General features: G+C 44.1%; 1 protein-coding gene across 5 annotated transcripts in view; it reads left to right on the top strand.

The window, feature by feature from the left end:
• The window catches only part of sox13 (SRY-box transcription factor 13), a gene marked incomplete at its 3' end in the record, with an annotated part of 47,826 nt that overhangs the window by 17,629 nt on the left and 3,562 nt on the right, over nucleotides 1-26,635 (top strand). Inside the window, exons 2-12 of one of the 5 annotated variants that reach the window (XM_079265275.1) lie at nucleotides 1,832-1,911; nucleotides 14,336-14,552; nucleotides 14,664-14,766; nucleotides 16,277-16,363; nucleotides 16,850-17,022; nucleotides 18,568-18,636; nucleotides 18,746-18,854; nucleotides 20,856-20,932; nucleotides 21,635-21,800; nucleotides 22,673-22,791; nucleotides 24,684-24,762. In XM_079265275.1, coding sequence (XP_079121401.1) covers nucleotides 14,337-14,552; nucleotides 14,664-14,766; nucleotides 16,277-16,363; nucleotides 16,850-17,022; nucleotides 18,568-18,636; nucleotides 18,746-18,854; nucleotides 20,856-20,932; nucleotides 21,635-21,800; nucleotides 22,673-22,791; nucleotides 24,684-24,762 — 1,198 coding nt within the window. In that variant the 5' untranslated portion in view covers nucleotides 1,832-1,911; nucleotide 14,336. The remainder of the gene's footprint in view (nucleotides 1-1,831; nucleotides 1,912-14,335; nucleotides 14,553-14,663; nucleotides 14,767-16,276; nucleotides 16,364-16,849; nucleotides 17,023-18,567; nucleotides 18,637-18,745; nucleotides 18,855-20,855; nucleotides 20,933-21,634; nucleotides 21,801-22,672; nucleotides 22,792-24,683; nucleotides 24,763-26,635) is intronic. The other 4 variants (XM_079265277.1, XM_079265278.1, XM_079265279.1 and 1 more) reach the window with 4 other exon arrangements.

Below are 26,635 nucleotides of genomic sequence, written 5' to 3' on the forward strand. Positions count from 1 at the left end.
GTCTCACACCTGTTGACCAGGAGGATTACGAAGCGTCGTCCGCGGAATCTTTCAGATGTCTTTAGAAAGCCCTTGTGTGTGTTTCTTCTTCCTGTACAGTGACATTTCTGCGCTTGTATTGGACGAGCTTCATGTGCTCGTGGGCCTAACAACATCTCCTTTGACACTAGCACACTTTAGCACAACGAGGTGCACGGGTTACATGCTCACTAGTGCGGGCTAGGTTCACGTCAGAAAGGAAAAGCCAAAGCTGACACTACATCAAGCTGTTTGCTCTCTGCATTCATCAGTTCTGTAGAAAGTCGACCACAGCGCACAAACAAGACGAGCAAACCAAAAACCACAACTTTGTCGCTCAGCAGAACACAGAGGAGAGTGCAGTCATAATCAGTCGGGGAAGGGCTGATCAGGATGCAAATGATAAGTGATGTTCATAATCGGTAATAATTCCATCATGAAAATCTTGTCAAATGTGAATATTTCCCTTTTCTTCAGAACCAAGTGTCCTTACTGAAGTTGAAGTTATTTGACAAAGGAGAGCTCAAAACAAAAGCGGATTCATTCGTGCGTCAGTGAAAAAGGGGCTGCAGCCTACAAATACTAATGTTTGTAAAATCACCGGCTCTGATCTCCTGACAACAGACTGAAGTCTCTCTGCTTTTATTTAAGAAAATGAGCCGATCTACATGGTCAGGGGTGAGTCACAGGCAGCCTGTTCATTGCAAGTCCTCCACAGGGTCGCCAAGTCAGAATTGGGCTACTTTTGACATGTTGTCCGAGTTATTTTTAGTGCTAGGCAACGATTACAATTTTTAATCGTGATTAATCGCATTGTTGTGGGCAAAATTCAAGAATGAATTCAAAAGGGTATTGCACACTTTCACTTTAAAAGTACTGCTATATGAACAAAAGTGCAATGACATTTGGTTTGCAAACGCTTTAAACAAATAAGGTTATTTTTAACAGCAGTATTCTCTTTACACAGTAGCAGTTAAAATACAGTTCCAATGATTCTGATAATAGATATTCAGCCGGTGTTCACAACTTTATTTTCATCTGTGTAATAGATGCAATTTGAAATATACACCTTGAAAACTGCAAACCTCATCATTTCATGTTTCTTTCTTCTTTTTTTTGGTTTGTTTGTTAAAATCTCAGTAGCGATAACATGATATGCTCATTATACATATTCCAAACAAAAGCCTTAAAAACTCAAAAAAAAATAATTTAAATTACTAATTTAATTTAGCTTATTTTGGTCAGACACATATGCAACGCTGATTACCGTAATATGTGTGGTATTTGTTATAAATGTACGTTGGTACATAGCGGGTGATGAGAAGCTGTACATGGAGGGACTTAGGACCCAGGGGAATGTAGGTGAAGGAAACAGGAAGAGACGCCACACAAACAGCTGTTCACCGCTCGCTGCCGCCAGTCGGCCGGCAGGTTCTTGTGTTAAAAATGTCCGCTTAATAATAAGAAAAAAAACTGCGTTAAAGCAATAATAACGCTTTAACTTGCCCAGCACTAGTTATTTTATATACGTTTTTTGAAATAATATCTACAACAACAAAAAATCCTTGGTTTAAATTAAATAGTTTATTTATACCCATATCGTGGCAAACTGACACCAGATCAGCACACTAGAGCCGGCGGTGGTCTTGAGTCCCGACCGAACGACAAATCCAAACGAAGTAACAAAATAGTACGTCCATGTTTCCTCCTTCCTGGGAAGAGGGAGAAGGTAACGCAAATGTACAAAGCAACAAGTTAGTTTGACACGGTCACATGCTTTGTTTATGACGGTGTGCTGTATCTAATCACACAGGGCCGCTCTAGGACCTGGTTGCAGAGCAGTGAAGGGAAAACCTCTCGTCCAGACGACACATCGGTCGTGTCTCTTTGCAGGTATTACATCACATTTGTCGATGACAGCAATGCTGTTGGACTTTAAAAGCAGTGCCTATGAGTTAGCAAGGCCATATTTTCTGGTATTTTCATCTGGTACTGGGCTGGTATTAATTGGCCACTGGGCTGGTATTGTCACACGGACCTGGCAACCCTTGGTCCTCATTAAAACGTCAGGATTCCATCGATGGCCCGTCACGACCGGCAAATACCACCTGATGATCAGCAGGGAGGCGCTAGCTCTTGAGCAACAAGCGTAGGGCACATTATACGCTAGTGTCTGTAGTTTGTAATTGAAATGTAGCTGGGCAGCCACTCCCCGCTAGCACACGATCCGCTAACGTTATGTTCTGCAACTCAGTGCGCTCTCTAAAGGTTTACAGTGCTGGTGGGATTGTCATTTATACAGAGTGTACCACTGGAGTAGTGCGTTATTACAAATGTTCCAAATATACAAAACGTTCTTCTGGCTTTGGGTTACACTTAGTAATAACCATCATTAATACATGGTAAATTAAGAGTTGATTCAACTTTTTAGGTTACTGTTAACACGATTCAATGATAATCAAGAATGTTTACTAATTATTAATAATGTTGTAATTTGTTGTTTTAAAAGTTTAGTCTTGCACACATTTTTATATTGTATTTTATTTTTGCAAACCTGTAAGAGATTGTGAAAGATTGTAAAACATTATTTATGTCGTTAATACTTTGTCAATGGTAAATAATCGGTTTGCAAGTAACTAATAGCCATTTAATGTTAAATCATTAACCATTAAGTACGACAAACATCTGCTCCTTCATATATTTAGTGTTCATAGATGTTACAAACAATCTCTTAGAGGTTTACAAATCATTTGGAAATCATTAATTATAGGAAATGAATTAATACAGCCTATAAAATGTTGTAATTTGTGCAACAATAAGCTGTTAAAATAGCAGATGAAAGCATTACTAATAATCAGTAAACGTTATTACTTCTCATTTCATTGTTTGTTCACTGTAAAATAACATAACTAAAGTTTAACTAACCATTATTTTACCTCGTATTTATGCATCGACACAAGGCGGTGTGGGTGGATGATAGCGCGCGGCTCGGATTCACTGCAGCTGTCCTTTTCACCGACACAAATGATCTTTTCGTCAGGAGGAGAGAAACTCTGCGATCACATCGCAAAAGCGCTCCGTGTGATTCATTCGCAGCCGGCCAAATAAAATGTGGTGACGGATTGGTGTCGCAGCTTTCTGTTTTAATTCATTCCTCATGGATTCACTTCTTTATGGTATTGATGTGATCTTTATGGGAGCAATAGCAGTGTGTCTAAGCTGAGTGTGCGTGTGCGTGTGCGTGTGCGCGCAGTGTGCGGGCCTCAGTGGGGCAGCCCCTGAACTCCAAGAGGAAAGGGCAGTCAAATGTAGTCTTTGTGATGTCTCTATCACTCAATCGCAGCGCTGGAGTTCCCAACACTGCTCTTTGTGTGATGTACTGACCAGCGACCGCAGAACAACAGCACCTTATCGGGTGCATGTAGGTCTCTGCACGCACACACACACACACACACACTCAGGTAGAAAACAAACCAAAATAAATGTGGAAACTTAAGTGTGTATTCATGATGAGCTTATTCTTTGGACTCGGCACTATATGGTTCAGTACCCTCGACATCAAAAGGCCACGAGAACAGAGGAGGAGAGGGGAAGGAAGGAGAAGAGGGCCAGGCTTTTGTGTCTCCAGTCCTGAGAGCTCATTCTCTAATGAGGCAACGCAAGGAAGCTTTGTTCCACAACTATGTGTGTGTGTGTTTGTGTGGACGCCTTTCCAGTAAAGAAATATTTCAAGTCCCCAAACACACACACACACACACACACACTATTCTTTGAGACTACATCTGTCAGTGTGGTCCGAAGAGTATTCCACGTTCTGTCGGAAGGTCTTCAAATTTCACCAAGAAGCTGAACTTTACTAGAAGCCAGTCGGGCAGCAAGGTAAAACTGAAAGCACATACAGTACGCAGTTGTTTGACGAAACGACCAAAGACCCTTTTTTTCAACCGACGTTTAAAGATAAATAGGACCTCACCGTTGTGTCAATCAATGTTTACACACCGACTCCGAAATCTTCATCGCGCAGTTAAATTTTTGCAACCGGTTGCAATTTTTGTGTCTTTTTTCAAGCGGCAACCTCCGGTTCTGCTGAGTGAAGCCGATGCTGAAGTTTTTTAAAACTTGCATTCTCTCTAATGGCCATCAGGGGGCGACTCCTTTGGTTGCAAAAAGAAGTCAGATTGTACAGCAGTTTATGAGAAGATGACTCTACTTCTCTCTTGATTTATTACCTCAGTAAACATTGTAAACATGAGTTTATGGTCTCAATCTCTAGTTTCAAGTCTTCTTCAATACAGCATGATGTTCATTTAGTACATGATGGTCCAGTTAGAGTCAAACAGACCATAAAGCAGGGGATGCTTTAGGGCGGGGCTACTGTGATTGACAGGTTGCTGCTGCTACGAGAGCCGTATACGGCGTCTACGTCACTCCTCTGCATTCCAAATGGTCACTTCCGTTCATCGGTGACAAAAAACAACATGGCGACTGCTGTAATCCGCTCAGAGCTACCATCCGTGCAAACGTCATCACTCAAAATGACGTGTCACACTCACGGAGCACTTTACGACAAAATAAGTAAAGAACACTGGTGAATTTAAAGATCGAGGGATGATCGAGAAACAAAGGATGTGCAAATGATCAGACAGTAGTGATTATTATTAACGTTATTCACTCAGTTTTGTCTTGTATTACGAATTCAGCAACTGACGTTAATCATTTTAAAGGATGACGGATTAATAAAAATTTGCGATTGCTGAGGTAGACAAAATGTCAGGCCTGCAGACACTTTTGTTTTTTAACATGTCAGACACCTCATTACAGTATTTGTTGTCTACGACTGGGAGAAGTGACCGCATCAGTGATTTTTATTTTGAATCGTTCCTTTCAGTCAGTCGGCATATGGACAACAGCATTCGCTCTTCTTCTATTTCTGGTGAAAGACACCTGTTGCCCTGAGCACAACAGGTCAGAAGAAAAATGCTTTTCCCATCTCGTCTGTGTAGACTGGATGTGATTGAGCGCTCCCGATCATGCTGGATCCATAAGTTTAACTTACACCGCTTTGTTTCTGCCACTCGTGTTCTCAACGGGCACACAACTCACGACACAATAATAGTCTATGCTCACTAAAGGCCCAACGCAGACACTAGACAGCAGATGCACATACTATATATGTTTATATATATATATATACTATATTGGGTGTTCTCACGTATGCAGTCGGCGCGTATGGTTCCCGTTTACAGCCCTCAATCTGCTGACATTAGCTGGTGACGACCGCTGAGTAATGCCGACCCTTGCTGCTATGCAGACGCTGATATTATAATCGGACATTAGCAGCTTTTACCCTTATAGCCCGTTATACTACTGATTAGAACTTTTTAAAATGTATTTTGAAAAAAAATCTATGCCAGGACATTATGTATTTGGCTGTGTGCGTGCGTGAGTGTGCATCTCTGTGTCTGTCCACAGCTAATCTGGCACAATGCTGAACCCACCAGCCTAATATATTAAAGTACAGCTGAATATAACTTCAGTCTCCGTCTCGTGGTGCATTTGGGGTCAAAGTTAAATTCAGTTGAAATCAGAGCAGTCTGCCTCGCTTAGGTTTGCGTAGCCGCTCTCTATTGGCTAATATCACGCGTTTACGTGTGCTAGCCCTGTAATGCCGTGTACAACTGCAAAGCAACCGCCTACAAGTCACTTTCAGTGGAAGCCGGTGACACGAAGCTACAAACTGACACTTGACGGTTGTGACACGCTACTGCTCTCAGCCCTCCAATGACTCGGTGAAGCATCGACCAATCAAATGTTTTGTTTTCACCTTTTCCGGTCGCCTTCTCTCTCCTTAAAATTCTCATTCCCTTCTGTCTAAGAAATTAAAGAAAAATGTGTTCTTGCTGTTTGCCAGTTCCCAGTGCAGTTTAACGGCATAACTCCGTCAGCGAGCGCAACACTTCAATGGCGACAATGTAGCGGGACACGTTTGGCAGCCTTGTGTGAACACAGCATATTTGCATCCAGCTCAAGTAACCTGCTGCTGCAGTTCTTTCTCCATCACCGGCTACACATGCATCAACGCACATGTATAGTGTCGAAAAATACGGCGCACTGCAGATAGAGCTCCAAAAGTGTAGTCGGGCTTCACAAAGAACAGTAGTAACGCAGCAGAATGTAATCACTGGACCAGAATGAGTTCATACAAGAGATGAAGTAGTCACGTGACGGAACATTTCCTGCAGCTTAACATGCGAATGGAGCTTCCCCGCCCCCCCACCCCATAGTGATATCGTCACAGTAGCAGCTAGTGCAACTGGGCCCAACTCAAGTAAAAAACAAAAAAAACAGCCAACATGTGCCGGGCAAGAAAGTTAGTATTTTTCTTCTTTTTTCTCACGAATTACAGTTTATGGCGGCCTAACTAAGCTTACAGCTGGTTTTGGTTTCTTTTCGGGGCCCAAAAAGAGATTTCATAAGCAGCAGAAAAAGCATTAATAAAGACTTTTTAGTGCATTAGTGATTTAATAATCAGGGTATTGTGCCTACAATTCGGTTTAAAACAGGCTCCTCTCTTCTTAGTTATACAATTATATCAAACAGCGGTCACAATGGATGTCTGATTCTATCGCACTCTGTTGTCTACATGTTGCTTTTATTTCCTGGCCCTTAACACTCCACGGCTTTGTCACGATTCGTGACCTCGCTCGGGCCAGTTTCAGTCACATGTCCAGGAAATCATAACAAGGCATAGAGCCGACTTTGTTCGGAAGCGTCCGCCGGTGGCCCGATGAATGCCCTTATCACACCGCCATCGCACCTGTTAGTGGGCTGGTGTCCGATCGGTATCGCACGCGTCGGGGCTGCGGCGGCGGTTTACCTGAAACAGCATGCTAATTATGCAAATGCTCGGTGAGATTTGAAGAGGCTCTTTGTACTTCACCCTCCTTGAGGGGGAGGACGGGTTAGCCGGGTCAGAGGTAACCGGGGGAGTAGTAAAAAGCCAGGCGTTGCCGGTGAGGGAGAGCCAGTCGCCATGACTCGTGTCAGCAGGTCTGTTCCCGCGACGGAGCGCCGCTGGACGTCCTCGCATCCGCCCACCAGGTCAGTACAGACAACTGCAGACTACATGGACAATCCGCTCTCTTAAATCTAGTTTTTAGACATTGTTACAAATACATTTTACTTTCTTTTTTTTCGAATCAGTTTTTTTCCGGTCAGCACAAATTTTTCAGAGTTTTATGAAAACTTAAAAACATCCCTCACTGATCGTCAGCCGAAGGAGACGATACAGGTTCAGAGTCACAGAGCAGATAAGAAGATGTGATGTGGTGTGTGTCAGAGATGTTTCAGTTTTCTGGAAGCTCTCTGGGCGTGATCAGCCCGAGCCGGGCCTCCGCGGGTTCAGACAGGAGCCCTCGCTGGCACGGCAAGCCGGCTCGGCTTTATCGCCCCGAAGCAAATGCTGCTAAACATTTCCCAAAACATTTGTTTGTACATCAGCTCGCGCTTGTCTCGACACGACTGCACAGCGTGGTTGGAAAGCAAACCGCTGCATTGCCCTGCAAAGACGGAAACGGCGTGAGAAAAACACGCAGTGCAAAGTGCGACGGCCCTGGCTGTAGAAATGTGCAAAGATCAGCGTGTGAGATATTTCACGTTGTGGTTTTCTGCCTTTTGATACGTTCCTGCAGGAAACCTGCCATTCCAGCTGTCAGTCTCAGGGTTGACAATGGGAATGTCTTTGTTTGTTTATCACAGAGTAAAACCTCTTTAGATGTCTGACACTTTATCCTGCTGCTCTCAACTGGCTCCTGGCACACTCTCTCTCTCTGTCTCTCTCTCTGTCTCTTTGTCTCTGTCTCTCTCTCTGTCTCTCTCTCTGTCTCTCTCTGTCTCTCTCCTATTGTGCTCTCTCTGCTATTCTGCCTCAGGCACTAGTTTCTGAGCGGCATGGACTACGTAAACCCAACAAGCTGCTTGTGTTGGGGGAGGGGGGCGGCAAAGAAAACACTGAGAGAAAGAAGGAAACAAAGGAAGAAAAAGAAAAGAAAGGGAGAAGAACAAAAGGGATTGGCGTTGCCAATCCCCCGGAGGGGGGAATGTTAGCTTTATTTATTTCTGACGTGTTACAACTTGTTGGGTAACTGACGGTTTTGTGCGGAGTGATTCTTGTGTCGTGGGAAGTGTTCGGTTTCACAGAGTCGGGCTCCCTCTCTGCTGCCGCGTGTTGTAGTTCAGCGTCTGGTTTTGCGCCAAAATTCCGTGACAGTTATAAGGAGACAAACAAGTTGCATGTTTGTCTCCATTGCAGCTTCACTTGGTCGAACAGAGACAGGTGTAAATAGAGATGAGGCGGTGAGATTGCACTGTGGCCCCTGGGGGTCGAGGGGGGGGGGGGCGTAGAAAGAACAGGTCCTCCAACAATGTGTTTACCGGTCGTCTGCAATTGAGTCAGATTGGAACCTTAGAAATGTTCCCGTGTTCACAAAATAACTTAGTTGAACCTAAACTGGTGTCATTAGCTGTATAACTCAAACCCATCTCCATCAGGGCGTTCTCTTCTTTCTTTATGTAAAGTCACCAGCCAACAAAATGAGGTGCTTATTCCACATAAACTTAACTTGAATAGTTTCTTCTTTTCTTTGGTATTTTTATCATGGAATGGTGATTCCTGGGTAATATGCATGTTGATGTCGTCCAATACATATTCGATAATGTGAAGAAACGTGGTATGGGAATGTGATTTGTAGGAGACAAGGATGAACACAAAGATGTTGAAACATTGCACTATCGAACGAATGAATAATTCTTGAAACAAATTGTTCAGTTCAGGTTTAAAGTTGCAGTAAATAATATTTTTGGACACTTAAGAGCAACGGAAGAAGCCTTAAACACCATTATCAAGCAAACGTTGTCAAGTTTTACACATCTAACAGGCAGACAGCGACCCTATCATTCGTTCACCGAGGTGTTTTTCAATTACCACTAAGTGAACGTAGGACTGTGGTCCTTTTAGCTGCTTCGGTCTACAGTACGTCTCGGTAGCTCTTCACTAGCTAGTCGCTGACTTTGACAGTAGAAGTGAGGTTGATAAGAGCAGAGTTTGTGGCCCTGAGAACCAAAACAACAGGCTAAAGGACTGACTTTCCCGGTTTTTAATTGTTTCCAGTGCACTTGTTGCTTTGGAATTTCTTAGCAACAGGTGTCAAGATGTCCTCACACAAAGTTAAGCAACTGGAAGCAAAAAAATGTATAATCATCTCACCCGCTCGGGCAGTTTATTTCCAGTTTGAACTCCCCAACCCAGTATCTGCTCAGTCGGAAACTGTTTTTAACGTGACAGAAAATGACAACGAAGTCAAATCTTTTTATTTGTTGGTCCCTTTTTGTTCCACTTTCTTGAGCTCAACAGCTGCTCTGAGGTCTGTTTTATTGTGATCTCTCAGCGGCGTGTGGTGAGCGCCCGTAAAAGCCGAACGACACCGTAGGTGGCCGGAAAAAAAACAGGCCGCAGTCAGATAACCTCGAGAGGAAGGCGATGCCATGCAAATCATCCAACACACGCACACACACACACCGACTACATACTGTACATGCATACGTACACAAGGTCAGGTTCCATCGACTTGGGTGCAGTCGGCTGCTCGTGAGCTAAGTGTGTGTTTAAGTAAACGAGACTGGAGCTCCCCATTGTTCAAGCTAAATACGCTAAAAGCATTGTTTGAGGGCAAAGCAACAACAATGTGCTTGTAAAACACTCGCCCACCTTGAAGCATTCCTGGCTGTCAGCGGGTCTGTGGATCGCTGAGATTCAGCGCATACCTCAGCATTGGGTGACACAGAGCCCGTGCGGAGGCGTGTGAAAGCCACCTGTGGCAGCTCTACAGACCAGTCCTCTGTGGAACGTGGAGGGAGGGGGGGACCAGGAATAACTCGCTGTGGGACAAAACTCTCCCCCCCCCCCCTCACAATCAGGCCCTCGCTGATACCCACGGTGGCTGCTGCTGCTGCTGTGTTGGCTAAACAGCTGCCCACCTCTCCATCCTCATTCCTCCCCAATGCTCCACAGAAGCACACACACACACACACACACACACACACACACACACACACACACACGCACCTGAACAATAGCAATCAGACAGGTTGGGCTGATGCAGATCTTTGTGTGCGCCGATTGCTGTTGTTTTTTTTCCAATTGTCACCGCAGATGTCAAATATCAATGTTATCTCGATCATTGAATATTCACATCATTGGGCAGATTTATTTTTTGGGGAAATTTAAATTGTTGGACCTGAACACAAGATTTTGGCCCACACACACACACACACACACACACACACACACACACACACACACACACAGTGTGATATCGTGTTCGAAGTCCCCCCCCACACACACACTTGCAGCTGTATTTAAGGTGCTACCAGGCTTAAGTTACCTTCAGCAGCGTGAGATGGTTTTATTATGATTCAGAGTTTGAATTCACACACAAACACACACACACACACACACACACACATAATTGGTGCAGGTTCAGAGCTCTGGCAGATAGGTGGTGTGTGAGGTTTGTGTTGCAATGCAGTAACAACAGTGTTTGGCAGAATGCTGGCATTCTAACACCCCCCCATGATTTTCTTTTCTTCTTGCCAAACTCCACGAACCCGTTGAATGAATGTGGCTCTCCTTGTAGGTGCACACCTGGTGTCTTCGCCCAGATGGCACCGGCCTGGAAGTAACAAGCAGTGAGTGTAAAAGCTGAATTAACGAATGAAGTGGATCCGCATCACCCTGATGGTTGGTTACGATATATAGATATTTCTTTACTCGGTGATCATTTAGTGTCATCGTCTACAGAGATTTTAGTGGTGATACGACTGGTATTGAGTTCAGCCACATGGCCCAGCTCTGTCAGTTAAAATAACAGTAGTATTAGTAGAAGATGTTTTATATTCAGCAACAGGTGCAGTAACAAGGAGTGGATATGGATAGAATTGGTATGTGTAATTTATAATCTTCTAAAAAGTCAATTGAGAAACTGTTTATAGATAAAATAATCAGATGGGGTTGAGCTGCTCATTGATTTCCAACATTTGCCACAAAGGTTTCATTTACTGTAACAATACTGAAGAGGTACCACCATATCACAATAAATACCACCGCATCAGCAGCTCGTGGCAACCTGGGAGAAACAGGGGCAGTTGTTGCACAAGTCTGCAGTAGTCCTGATGGTTGTAGCTGTAGTCGCAGCAGTAACAGAGCTTAGTGGGAGCAACAGTACTAGTAGTAATGGACGGTTCGGTAGCAGTAGAAGTATCAGTTGCAGCACCAGTCATGCTAATTTTGTAATATAATGATTCTACGTCATTCTTAGAAAAAGACTCGCAAATTGCCTAGCTAGCTAGCAAAACATGTAAACGTAAACAATGCAAGTTTCAGTCAGTGCAAACAAACAGCTTTGCATTCGAGGAAGGAAATGCTTCTGAACACATTTGTTGGGGCTCTGGCCCTGAAACCTGCACCTTTTTTTTAATCCTGTGAAAGTTCCCATTGTGGAAGAACAATAGGTTGATTGTGTTGAGCTGTCAACCACAAATACAGTCAGTCAGAGTGAGTTAACTCGTGTGACTTGCGGAGCTCTTGGTCACAGTTGATCGATGATGAAGGTGTTGGCCCCGCTCTGTTTTCAGGCTTGTAGTGGTGTTTTTAATCAGTGCAGCTCTTGAACGCACACATAATAAACATGCGTATACATCACTGAGGTTTGGAGCCGTGGACCCTGGCAGACAGGTGGCTTTGTTCGGAAACACAGTACGCAGGTTGGGAGAGCCGGGGGGGGGGGGGGGGTCTGTAATCATTATTATGCTTTCCGCAGAACGGTGGCGCTCCGCTTTTTTTTTTTTTTTTGCCGTGTTCCCGAGTTGGTCGGCACATTCCGCTGGCATTGTTATCCGGCCTGTTTCCTGCGGCCGGGCGGCTTTTGTCAGCCTCTCCCCCATTGTCCCGGCTTCCTTTGTTCCCCGGCTCCAACAATGGCTTTTTTTCTCTCTGCCTTTTAATATATATGTCCACTTTTTGCCCTTGTGTGTTCTGTTTGTTTTGTTCTGCTGTCTGCTGTGTTTTTCTTTCCTCCCGCTGCAGAGCTGGGAAATACAAAAACACACACACACACACACACACACACACACACACACACACACACACACACACACACACACACACACACACACAAGCCTGAGTTCATATGCTTAAGGTCACTGTGGTTCAAACCTCACTCAACCTGTCCTCTCTTCCTTTCTCTCCCCTTCTCCCTCACTGTGGCGATGTCTGTCTCCCTCTCCTCTAGCCTCCTATTATTCTCTGTCACACACACACACACACACACACACACACACACACACACACACACACGCACACACTGGACAATGCACCTGGCTGTGACTGTAGGTGGTGGTAACACAATCACCAACTAACCCTTGACTTCAGCGGTGTCTTAAAACAGCCCCCCCCCCCCCCCCACACACACACACACACACACACCCATGTGAAGAGGCTTTGGGCCATATTTTCACAACCCGATCTGCATCACCTCAACATGAGGGTACACTGTGAGGCAGCGACGACGCTGACAGCCATCATTGGAGTCTTCCATACATTCTAAAATCATTTTAAATTACAGAAAAGTGAAATTTAACTCCAGTAAGTTCTTTAAATATGTGGTCAGATATTTAACAGCAGATGGAGCCAGGCCTTTAGTTCAAACAAGTTCGTATAAAAGCTGCAGTCCTGGTTCTGGTTTTCCCGTGCCGCCCTTGGCTCCAGCAGTCGCAGCGATACGGCCTGGGTCTCCAGCAGCGTTGTTTGGTTGTTGCCTCCAAAGCTCTCCTCCTGGCCGGAGGAGGAGACAATGATGCTGGGCGGGGCGCTCTCCACCTGAGCCGGATCTGGGTCTGTCTGTAGTGGCCTGGGCTGAGCTGAAGGAGTTTCTGTTGAGTCTGCATGCTGTACATAGGGCCCTCTGATTTTGTGGGGAATCAGACAGGATGACAGATTTTAGAAATAACTGTATTTCTACATTGAAATAGTCAATCTTCTCGCTGATGGTCCTATTTACTTATGTAGATCATATAGAGGCTTTAGTATTAAATTGGTTTCATAACCAGTTAAAAATTCCGTGTAAGAACTTTCAAGATATGTTTTTATTTTTAAAAAAGCTCAAAAGCTCTCAAACTTCCCTCTGTTTACTTATTGTCTTCATAGATTTGGCATAATCTACATTTCCACAGTACTAAATCCATCACTACAAAAGTAGACTCAAGTAATACCTCATACCCACCCCTCTGTTCCTCCAGACATATGTTCTTTACTCACTCATGAATTCCAATCTTTTGCTTTTGATCGTTGTCAAGCTACTTTCAATAAAACGTTCAACGTGCGGTTGGTTCTGTTGGTTGACGAGTCCTCCACTATCAGACCAAAATATCTCAACAACCATTTGTTGGGTTGCGATCTTTGTACAGATATTCATGGTCCCTTGAGGATGAAGCCTACTGACCCGCTGACCTTTCCTCTGGCGTTACCACAAGGTTTGCGGTTCAGAGTGAAATATCATGACTGCTGTTGGATGGATTTCCATTTAAATTTGCCGCAGACATTCAAGGTTGCCAGAGGATAAATTCTAATGACTTTGGGTGATCCTCTAAATTAAAAAGTTTTCACTGATCTGTGTCTCAACATCTACTTGATGGCTGAACTTTGGTAGACATTCGTTGTCCCCAGAGGATACATTTTAATAATAACTTAAATCCCCTTGACTTTTCATCCAGATCGTCCGATACTTTGGTTATTAACCAGATACCTGCAAAATGAATGGCATTTCCATCAGCCTCAGCTGCACTTTGTGTTTAGTGCTAATCAGCAATTGTTAGCATGCTACATGCTGAACTAAGATGGTGAACATGGTAAACATTCTACCTGCGACATCAACTTGTTAACATTGTCATTGTTTGCATGTCACCACTGCTTTGTGCTGACTGCTAGTCACACAAAGCCGCTAGCTCGCAGTCGACTCTTAGTCTCGTCTAACCAGCTCTTGTTTGAACTTGTTCATCTTGATAAGCTCTGAGTTCTAAGTGATATGCTGTGAGATTTGTTCCCCTGATGTGAAATGTATGTCTCAAGTCCGAAAGTTCTTCTTTTGATCTCAGATCTTTACTGTAATTACATCCAAATCAAAACTTGCCGTGGCAAGTGGCCAAACCTCGCCCCACCGAAAATGACACCGAGCTTTGTGTGCTGTCGTTCGTCTTTCAACAGAATGGTTGAGCCCAGCCCTCCAGCGCTGCACCTCCTGTCTGGTGGGGATGTCAGCATGGCGTGTGTCGGAGTCAAAGTGGAACAGGAGGAGGCCGGCGGAGGGGTCGGAGTCATAACCCACGCCGAGCCTCTCAAGAGGTCTCCCTCGCGCGATTGGTCGGGAAACCATCCGCTGGAGGCCCGCCAGCTGACCCCACCGCTCTCCCGCTCCCCTTCGGTAAGGATATTACGAAAAGGCGTGACAAGGTGCGGGAGAGATTATCGAGGGTTATTTTAGGGAAATGTCTTGGAAGTGTCCAACCGAAAGATGTACTTTGCCCCCCAACAGGAGGGCTCTCCGGGTAAGGAGCTGCCTCACAGGCAAAGCCCCATGGGACTGAGGGAGGCCAGGACGCGTGATAGACCGGAAGGACAATCCAAATTCAAGGAAGGTCTGTCTCAACTTATTATTTAAATGCTAACGGGTAATTATGGTTCACCCAGGCGGCAACCTCCTGTTCTGAGAGGGAGGAGGAGATTCTGAGAAGTGCAATTAACATTGTTCAACATTGCGATGGCGATATGACCTGCGTTAATTAAGCACATATTAAAGCGTGCATACTGGAATCAATGAGGGCTCCTCCACTTGGGGGACATTTTCTCACTCTCCACCACAGACTGTATTTAAGAAGTGGACGTAGTCATGGTGACGTCACCCCATGCTTTGCAGACTGCCGTTATGAAGCCTCGAGTTTGGCGATTTCACCGTCGACGTGTTGTTTTTTTCGCAGCCAATTAACAGAAGTTACCATATTTTAATTGCGGAGGAGTGACGTAGAGATGCTGTATGCGGCTCTGGTAGCTGCAGCGATCTGTCAATCACAGTAAGCCCGCCCTAAAGCATACTCTGCTTTATGGTCCGTTTGACTTGAAACTAGAGATTGAGACCATAAACTCATGTTCACAATGTTTACTGAGGTAATAAATCAAGAGAGAAGTAGAGTCATTTTCTCATAGACTTCTATACAACCAGAGGAGTTGCCCCCTGCTGGTCAGTAGAGAGAATGCACCATGTAAGACACTTCTGCATCGGCTTCACTCGGGAGAACCGGAGGCTGCCGCCTGCTCTCCACATATTGTTTTTAATATTTAACATGCAAACAATTAATCAATGTAAACTGCAGTTCATGCACTTTCTACATTTTTAGAAGCTTTAATTCTTTTATACAGAACTTGGCAGCACGAGAGACCGACCTGCACTTAATTCACCTTAACAAGTACTCAGCGTTTCCCTCGATATTGGATTTGAACCATCTGTATCGGCGCACAGCCACAGTCTGTCTCCTGCCTGCACACACACACACACACACACACACACACACACACACACACACACACACACACACAGGTCCATACAATTTTCTCAGCTGCCAGAGTCCATATCTTATGTGTTTAAGTGCACTACATTCTGCCGCCATTCAGCTGCAAACAATGCAGGCTGCTGAACAATCGATGCGCAGAAGTGACGGTTTGTCTCGTGAAAGCGAGGGTGTTGTTTTGCCTCCTGAATGGGTTTTCGGAGGGATCGGGGTGCTTTTTGTCTGATGTCCTCCACACGCGGGGTAAACGGCTGCTCTCCTGAGCTGTTCCCGGAGACTCTCCCTGCCCTCCGGTCTTTCACCAGCACTGCACTCCTCGCCCCATGAATATTTTTTGTTTCTCAAATTCTCTCCACTCGCTGACCTTGGATTGTTCTCTGTCCAAATATCGATCCACTCAAACACTCAAAACTTCTCCCGGAGGCACAAACAACCTCTGCCCTTCGGCACCTCCAGCATCTTCTTCAATCAATGCCATTAGGGAAGGCAGAGGAGAGGCCGAGATCGTAGTTTTAGTGTCAGATGGAAAATATTTTCCACGCCGGTGCGGCCCTGCTGAGTACCTGTTGTGTTCTGTCAACAGTAATGCCCACCATTGAGAAGCTGCTGAATGCTGACTGGAAGGAGAAACTTCTGGATAAAAGCACAGTGGTGGCAGCACGACTGAAAGGTCAGCTTTCAAACACCAACAGCACCTTTATACCGTTTATACACCCCTTAAAGACACACCACTGTTTGATTGTGCAAATACCTTATTTGTTTTTCACCGTGGTATTGATATCAAATACTAGATTTCTGGTATCTTGACATCTGTAGAACAGAGGTCTTCATAGACCTTTTGGCTCTTAAACAAAACCATGCAGTGTTGAGACTGAACCAAAACAGTCAAGTTGTGGGCCAAACAGTTAAAGAACGATCTAAAACTCCCTATAAAGCTGAGGGGATCTGCAGATTCACATTCATCACTATGAGTGACCCCGTTACGTTGTCATTTGACATATTTTTATAGCTAAAATACAGACTTCAGGCTGCTTTAAAAATGTAATTTCTCACACTAAACATTGTAAAGATGTATAGAGACCCATCACAACACAACACTGATTGTGGTTCAGTTTGAGACCTGACCCTCTGACCCCCCCCCCCCCCCCCCTTCTAGGTACCCCGGAGGCTTTGGCAGAGAAGGAGCTCCAGTTGCTGATGATGATCAACCAGCTGAGCGGTCTGAGGGAGCAGCTCCTGGGAGCCCACTCTGAGCAGAGGAACATGGCCGCCCTGCTGCTGGAGAAGCAGCAGCAGCAGATGGAGCTGGCTCGGCAGCAGCAGGAACAGGTACCACACGGAGGAGTCCGATCACGAACCGGACCCAGGTCCGATGGAATCCCAGGAGCTAGATCAGGAACTACAAGTCCCTTCTGTGCAACTGTTTTTATTCAGCTCTATCTGTCACTCACAGGTTACTTATCTCACTCTTCTTGGACACTAAATAGAAACTCAACACACTGAGATTTTTATGATATGACTTTAATGTATAAGTCTGTAACATTAGAAGGAACCCTCATCCCTCATCCTACCATTGATGCCAATTACTCGTGCTTCTTGCAGTCTGAATGGTGCCACCACTTTATCATTGCACTTCTACAACACTGTCAAAAAAAGGAGCAAAATCAATGCAGCGGAACCAGAGATAAAGTTTTTTTTTTTTTATTGCATGTATCTTTCTTTCTTATCAAAACCGTGCACCTATATTGCCCACAATGCAATTCGGCCTTTGAGGGTTCAGTCTGAGATTCAGGAGCGGGCTACAGAGGTCTGCTCACTTTCTTCTTACTCCACACCCCGAGATCATCAAACATGTATTCTTCAGCCCTACTCTGACTCAAGTGACATCACTTGAGGCCATTTATCAGACTTCAGACAGCTCCCTCTGTTTTCACATATGCAGTAGTACTCCCCGAGACCTGTGAACACACTTTGATGAGTAAAGTAAAGTCACTGGGGTTTCCCTTTAAAACAACTCTACCCAGAGAGTTCCCAGGCCAAAACTAGCTTTCTGCAGTTAAAATGCAAGTTCATAACTTTCTAAAAACAAAAAAGGTTAAGATGAAATTCTCTGTTATGAATGTGTCTTAATAATGCCAACATACTAGGGGTGTAACGACACGCGTATTCGTATTGAACCGTTCGGTACGAGGCTCACGGTTCGGTACACATGACGAACCGAATAAGTTTGAATAAAAAAAACAAATTAAATTTTTTTATTATTATTTTTTAAACCTTTATTTAACCAGGTCGACTCATTGAGATTAAAAATCTCTTTTGCAAGATGTAAGTAACAATACAAGATGTAAGCAAGATGTAAGTAACACTACTACATAACATTAAGGAGCAGTTTTTGTTTTTTATGCTTATGTGTTGCTAAGAAGACACCCCAGAAGATGGGTCACTCAGGTATAGTTCCATCATTGTTCAAAGTCAAAGAATAACTTCATGATGTTAGTTGTAATGAATAAATATATTTTAAAATCAAGTACATTTCTCTGGCATTTATAGTTTTCTACTGTACCGAAACGTACCGAACCGTGGCTCCACCGTATCGTACCGAACCCAACCGTGGATCTGTGAACCGTTACACCCCTACAAGATACATATCATCTAACTATGTATATCGGGCATTTCTCAATATGGTTCAATTGTCGTTTCAGTTCATCAATGTTTTTAGTAATTTGACTTTTTTTGAAATATTCATACATTCTGCAGTGAAGTGCACTCAGGTCGAGTCCCTGAATGAAGCCCTGATCATGGTCTCCTTCACTGTGTGCACTTGTGTCTGTTTGCCACATGCATGTGACCAAAACACACGTCTGGTGTTCTCAGATCGCCAAGCAGCAGCAGCAGCTGATCCAGCAGCAGCACAAGATCAACCTGCTTCAGCAGCAGATCCAGGTCAGCTCCCCTCGTGACCTCCAGAGGTTCTTCACATAAGACAAGTCATCGCAGCGTCACAGCCTCTTGAGGAAAATAACTTTCATGTGTCTGTGCTGCCTCGTCCCAGCAGGTGAACATGCCCTACGTGATGATCCCGGCTTTCCACCACAACCCCCAGTCCCTCGCCTCCGACTCCCAGATGACCCTGCCGCTGCAGCCGATCCCCTGCAAGCCAGGTCAGTCGTCAAGCTGGAGGAAAGAGAGGTTCCGGCCTTGGGGGGGGGGGGGGAGTTGGGCCGGGACACACTGGCCCCCATGAAACCATAAACCCACTGTTGCAAAGGGCAACATGAAAGAAATTAAATTTAATGTAAATTTGAATTTACATTTATTACGTAGTTATTACACAAAGCACACAATATCTTTTCAAATGTTTTTGAAACATAATTTGCCAAGACAACAAAGCATGGTATTAAAACACAATTGACAGAGGAAGAACAGTCCCCGAAATAAATATAACGACATATCAAAGCTACATTTTACTCCAGTAGGTGCCTTAGCTTAGTCTCTTAGCTCATGTATTATAACGATTTTGGATCTTCTTGTATTGCTGCTCAAGGAAGACTATTTGTTTACATGCAAGAATAATGAAGCAGCGATTCTTTACTCATACATTTTTTTTTTTTTCTCACAATCTAATCTAAAAGAAGCAATAAGAGCATCGATAAGGAACCGAACCGATAAGCAGAGTCGATAACAGCACTAGTATTGATAAAGTCCTAACGATACGCACCCCATGTCTTCACCCTCACGTGTTGAAGAGAAACTTAAGCGTATTTAAGCACTTCAACCCAAGACCCCACTTTGACAGAAATGGAAAGGCGTCAGTGAGCTCCGAACACCGTCTTCAGTCGAACAATGCGGCTGATGGTAGCTTTCAAACACTCTCGCCTGCACAGTTAGTGCAGCTTTGTGCAGTCCTGCTTTCACGAGTCTTACAAGCTGTGCTCGTGGGTAACCTTGTCTTTCTCCGTCTTTTCAAACCCAAAACATTGTAGGCGCAATTTAAGGATAGCCATTCATTTGCTTTCATGAAAGGCATGCGTGTGGGTGCTTCAGAATGTTTTGGCAGATGAATGTAAAAAGATTGTTGAAGGACTGTTGGATTGTGCGGTAGAGGTCAGCTATAGCCAGACATTTGAGGCTGTCTTCTCTTCGAGGGGAATGGAAGGGAATAAGAGAAGTGTTTCGGTTCATTTGGTGACCGGCTTTTATTAGTTTCCTCATTTGCATTTAACTTCACGATCGACTTCAAGGCTGCGTGATGAAAGAGGACCAACGTGTAATTTGTTCAAATGTATCGTAGCACAACTCTAGCCTAACCCTGAACTACGTTGTAAAGTTGCAACTGAACACGAAATTTGCCCTTTTTTAATCGGCGGGAGAAATGATGTGTTTATTTGTTTATACAGTAATAACTTGTTTTTCAATAATTTCTTCCCTCACAAATTTTTCAAAATGTCATGCCATCCCCCCCAAAAATAGGAGTTTAAACGGCACCCACCACCAACTTACCGAAGATGCTAATCATTTCACTGTAACTGCGTGTGGCTATCGGTGCTGATCTTTTTGAGTTTGACTGTTTTTGCGACGCGGCTGCTTTGTTTAGAAAGGGGAGCTCTGAGACGCTATATGCTAGGGGTGCACTTCACCTTCAATTGCACGCTTTCTTTTTTTCCCATTTGCGCAGGTTTAGTGGTCGCACAAGCAGTGCGATCCTTTTGTGAATTTGCCCCTCAGTAAACTATGAGAAACCAAAGTGAAACACGGTGGCATGTCATAAACACCTTTCCTGTTTGCAAATGTATTTACCGTTAGCTAGCGTCACTCACCCCACCCCCGTCAAGAGGCGGAGCGGCGGTTCCTTCCGAGTTACTTCCCGTTAGCTGCTAATAGTCACTAAACTCTGTGTTCTGGAGTAACCACAACACAGGTATTTTCGGTGTTGATGTTATTCTTAAACACCTTCCACAGTGGACTATCCCTTGCAGCTGCTGCAGAACCCCCCCACCCCCCCGTCAAGAGGAGCGGCGGTTCCTTCCGAGTTACTAACCGTTAGCTAGCGCAAGCTGCTAATTGTCACCAAACTCTTGTATTCCGTGACGAATTGGAGTAACCACGCCGGTATTTTTTATGTGTCCATGTTTTTCATACACACAATTTTACACCTTCCACAGCAGTGGACTATCCCATGCAGCTGCTGCAGAACCCTCACCCCACCCCCGTCAAGAGGAGCAGTGGTTCCTTCCGACAGGTATCGTCGCACTGCAGTATACGTGTTGTGTGTTAGCGATTTCATTGTTTATCTTAATGTGACAAACCTGTTTTCCATATCCTTTGAATTCAAACAGTCGCAATGCACACGCCTACATTATACATACAAAATACAACCCATGGCAGTGTGTTTATTTCATGCACACATTGTGTATCTACTACATGCTGTATGTGTGTGTTTTAAGGGGTGTTAAAAAAGTGATTCCCTCCGGGTGAAACAGATAATCCACGACTGGTATTGGGGAGGCTGAAAAGGTTTTTCGAATACACCACACCGTGTGTGTGTGTGTGTGTGTGTGTGTGTGTGTGTGTGTGTGTGTGTGTGTGTGTGTGTGTGTGTGTGTGTGTGTGTGTGTGTGTGTGTGTGTGTGTGTGTGTGTGTGTGTGTGTGTGTGTGTGTGTGTGTCCGTGTGTGTGTGTGGTGAACTGTGTTTGCACGACTGGTTCTCAAGCAGAGATAGACTAACACAGCTTAGATGAACAAAAGGGAAGAGAGGATGAGGTGAACACGAAGACAAAAGACCAGCGACGCCACAAAGGTGTGACAGATGCGCTCCGACATGCCAAATCTGCCGTGCATAACCGGAATCCCTTGTCCTTTGCGTTTGCGCTGGAAATGTGCGCCAGTGGCCCCGCCCCTGCTCACCTGCTCTCGCTATGTGGGTGTGTGTGTGTTTTTTAGGAAGCCAGTCAGCCCTTAAACCTGACCTCCAAACCGAAGGGGCTGGAGCTGGGGAAAACCCCAAGTCCGCAGAGCATGGAGCTGGGATCGCTGGCTCTGCACGGGGCCTACAGGCCCAGAGACCTCCAGAGAGAGGTGTCCCGCAGCCCGCCACGACCTGCCCTCAGTGAGTCACGCTGCTGTGAGGATTTGTGATCCCAAGGGGATGGGGGGGGGGGGACGACATGTTGCATCGGCACAGCTCCTCAAAGATGCTCGCATCTAAAGAAGTGTTTTTTGACACCCTTTGTGTTTCTGGTTTGTCTCAGTAACAGGGTCTCCTTCGTGCTTATACAACTCTTTTTAAAAGAACCACTAGTGGCGCTATTGAGCAATGTTTTTAAGAGCGGGTCCCCGTTTTGTTTGTGAATCAAAAGTTCCAAAACTCTACACATTTCACAGGAGTGACAATGTCGCTCCATCTATTGTTGTTTGTCGTTACTGACTCAACCCAAAGCTTTCACGTTTAGTGTCTTTCCTTAAAGGGGCACTACGCCATAACATTCGCATGTTATTTCATTGGTCTAAGATGGGCCAAAAGTATTAGTGAACATGAGCAACTCTCCCAAATTCAAAAACTAGAGTCCTAAGAGAAGCTCATGTTCACAAATGTTGACTGAACTTTTCAAGGCCCTGGAAATAACTTATTGGACTTCTTAATTTAGGTGGCGTTCCCCTTTAAAAACATCATGTATTGCAACGAAAGCAATTCTACTTGTTTTTAACTCTATAAACAGATGAAGAAAAGGGAAGTTAGCGTTAGCACGAATAGCCAATCTGCATTAGTAGACACATGGGAGGGTGCAGCCTACCGAAACTCAGAACAAAGAAGTACCACCAGCAGTGACCGAGGGCAGTAATGAGCGCTTGGCAACAAATTGGCCAAGAGTTGAATATAAAGCAGGAATTGTGGTTAATGTCACTTTAAATGTGCAGAAGAAACAGAGGCGAGGTTCATTGTTTTCTGTCTTCCTCCTTGACCTGTGTTTTTGTCTTCAGGTTTCCTCGGAGACGGCGATGTGGTCACCCAGGCCATCCATGACGCCCAGCAGCTCCTGAGGGGCCACAGCACCGCAGGGCGAGAGAGGGAGAGAGAGAGAGACGGCGACAGGAAGATGGTGAGATGATGACCGGACCGCAAAGGCCACACACGCACAGTCACCAGCTTTCTGTTCAAAGGTCCTTTCAGGCACGCACCGCGTTGCGTAAACGATGATGCCACATCGACATCACTCTTACATCAAAGTCAAAAGGACTTCACATCTTTTTGAAATGTGTCTGGTTGTCAATAAGAAAATGTTTTATGTTGTGTGTCCGACCACCTGATGAAGTTAAGTCCAATATTCAAACTCTTTTTGCTCCGTTTTCGGTCTCTACCAACTCCTGAGGGAAACATCAGTGTTTTTAGCTGCTAAATGCTCCAGTATGTCCGTCTGTCTGCCGTTTGGTGCTGAGCCGGTAGTGTACAGCTCTGAAAACAGCTGCCTCCTATTGTAGCAGGCCAAAATCACCCGCTCTAATTGTTATCAGCCGATTAAATGGCCGTTATCAGCCTCATAGGTATGGGTCACAAGTGGCCCCCGAGGTTCAGAAGGCCGTTATTATCTTAACGAATGAAAATACAACAAGATGAAACCGACCTCTAGTGGCCGTGGTACTGCCAAGGAGTGACCCTGAGTCACAGCACTGTCATCCAGTTGGTGTCTCGTCTCAAACCAAAAACTCTTATTTTAGCTTGCGTTTACATACTTACATTTCCATAATCAACACCGGTGTCTGAATTACAGAAGAGCCCTTTACTTTACTTCTACATTTAACCTCTTGTAGAATTGAAAGCCTCTAAAACTGCATTTTGAAAGGCCAGAGGATCAAACCTGAACGTCATTGGCTGGAGTTTGTCTAACGAGGAAACTCTCTTCCCCTGACTGGCATCGAGGGGTCCGATCAGGGGTGAGAGTCGGGTTTAGGGTTACAGGGAGTCATGCCTCTCCTGAGGACTTGACCAGCTGTAGTGAAACCACGCACAGAAGCACATTGTAACAGCTCAGTGTTATCTGAGGGGAAATAAACACTGTGTGGAAGAAAAAAAGACAAAGAAGTTATGTGTCTGTTTTTTCTGTTACCAGTAATTGAAAAGAGGCCGTGATTCAGTGTCCCCTGACAAAGATGCTCTTCCTCTTTGTGCGAGTGCAGCCGTGTGCGACGGTAGAAAAAGTACAGAATGTCTGCACACCACGACGTCAGTGTGGAGCAAAATGGAAAAAAATCGTGCATCTCGTGGAGATCTCGTTGTTTTTTCAACAATACATATTGTACCTAAAAAAAAAAACTGTCTGTTACTTTTTTGTTTTGCTTCTTGTAAAAATGGTCTATTCTGGTCTCCTGGTTCTTCATTCTTTGAGGTGGCTGAAGCTTTGGTCTGAGCCTCGTCCTGGAGCAGCAGCTGTCGCAGCCTCACAATAACCACAAAGGCCTCAGTGTGGCATTGACCGAGCCACCTGCCCTCTCTCTCTTTGTCCACAGTAACACTGTCCTCTCAGCTCTCCTCCTCCTCTGCTCCATTATCCCGCTCCATCTCGCCTCGGCTGCTTTAACACCGATACCGATGACTGACCTATTTTGGTATTACACTCCACCGAATGGGGGATCACTCATGTTTTACAGCACGGGGGGGGGATGATAGATACGCTGACGGTGTGGTAGTTTACATTCCCGGCTTCTCCTCCCCTTCACCTCTCCTCCCTCAAACAATAAACACCATTCTTCCTTCCCTCAGTAGCGTTGTCATCCCCTTCCTTTGCATTTACAGCTCTGCATTTAAACAGCAGCTGATATGGTGAGCGTGCAGTTTCTTTACCTTAAATAGCATTCTGTGAAACACACGTTGGACACGCCCCTCGAACATGTGGGTGATCGTTTTTATTGCGGCCGGAGATCAAATCGCCTCTTTGTGCCGGAGTGTGAATATGTGTGTGACTTCATCTGTCTTTGTCTTTCTTCATGTCTTCAGGAGTACAAAGATTCTCCCCGCAGCGAGAGAATCTGTCACTCCGAGCGGGGCGAGGACCACCTCAGCAGTGACTCCGAGGGTAGGTGTCCAGGGAGAAGCCCGTTTGTTAATAACGAGGGCCTTCTTCGTTAATGGTTGACAAACGTGTCGAATATTCACGTGTTTAATAATTACTTTTTGGTGACACTGTCTATGATGCATTATAAACATGCTCGTAATGCCTTATAACCTGGTTATAGCACTGTGTGATTATAGTCAGAACAACCATCATTATTAGTCATAATAATACTCAAAACACATTATAAAGCATTTTATAATTACTCACAAGGTCAAGTATCGTTATACTTTATAATGGCTGCTCACTCGTTAACATTTCATAATACACTATGATCCTTGCAAAACAAAATGTCAGTGAGTGACCAGCAATTACAAAGAAATTATGACAGTACATTATGAAATGCTTTATAATGTGTTATGATTATTGTTATAAATCCATATGAATAATGGTGCTTAGAACTATAATCACACAGTGCTATAAGCAGATTATAAGGCATTACAAGTTTGTTTATAATGCATTAGAAACATAAAAGTGTCACAACACTTAAGCGGTTTACCATATTTGTAATTGCAGAAAGAATGTTTTACTATTACCCCCTCAGAATATCGGATTGACATTTAAATATCCCCAAACTATAATGCAGCTGTATCCGATTATGTCATCATCTTCTTGAAGAGTGGTTGGTAAACAGACCAGATGTTTCTGGGACAGAGACCCTGAATGGAGAACGTGGGTGGGGAAAGGGAACCATGACTGCCTGTAAAATCATTTTCTGGGTGAAGAGAAAGTTTCCTTTCAGATAGTGAAGGTTAATAACCAGGTGAGGGAACAGACATCCTCATAACTAAACAACAGAGTAGGTTGTTTGCCGACGACTCCAAAAACGTCACATATGAAACGTGACGCTGCCACAGTTTTACACACCTGGTTGTGAAACAGAACTTCTTTGTTAGGTTTAGGTAGAGATCGTGGTTTGTGTTAAAATAACATAATTACGTGACGTGGTTACGTACTACCATATTTAAATACATACTAACTTAGTTACATACATACTAAATAGTTACGTACAAACGTAGTTACATAGGTACTAATGTAGCTATATACGTACTAATGTAGTTCTGTACTAAGGTTGTTACGTACTTGCATAGTTGCATATGTACTAACGTAGTTATGTACTAACGTAGTTATGTACTAACGTAGTTATGTACTAACGTAGTTATGTACTAACGTAGTTACGTACTAATGTAGTTACATACGTGCTAATGTAGTTACATACGTACTAACATAGTTACATACGTACTAACATAGTTACATAGGTACTAATGTAGCTATATACGTACTAACGTAGTTATATATGTACTAACGTAGTTACATACGTACTAACATAGTTACATACGTACTAACGTAGTTATATATGTACTAACGTAGTTACATACGTACTAACAGTTATATATGTACTAACGTAGTTACATACGTACTAACATAGTTATATATGTACTAACGTAGTTACATACGTACTAACATAGTTATATATGTACTAACGTAGTTACATACGTACTAACAGTTATATATGTACTAACGTAGTTACATACGTACTAACATAGTTATATATGTACTAACGTAGTTACATACGTACTAACATAGTTATATATGTACTAACGTAGTTACATACGTACTAACATAGTTATATATGTACTAACGTAGTTACATACGTACTAACATAGTTGTATATGTATTAACGTAGTTACATACGTACTAACATAGTTATATATGTACTAACGTAGTTACATACGTACTAACATAGTTATATATGTACTAACATAGTTATATATGTACTAACGTAGTTACATACGTACTAACATAGTTATATATGTACTAACGTAGTTACATACGT

Source organism: Melanostigma gelatinosum (genome assembly GCF_949748355.1).
Source record: "Melanostigma gelatinosum genome assembly, chromosome: 3".
Lineage (NCBI taxonomy): Eukaryota > Metazoa > Chordata > Actinopteri > Perciformes > Zoarcidae > Melanostigma > Melanostigma gelatinosum.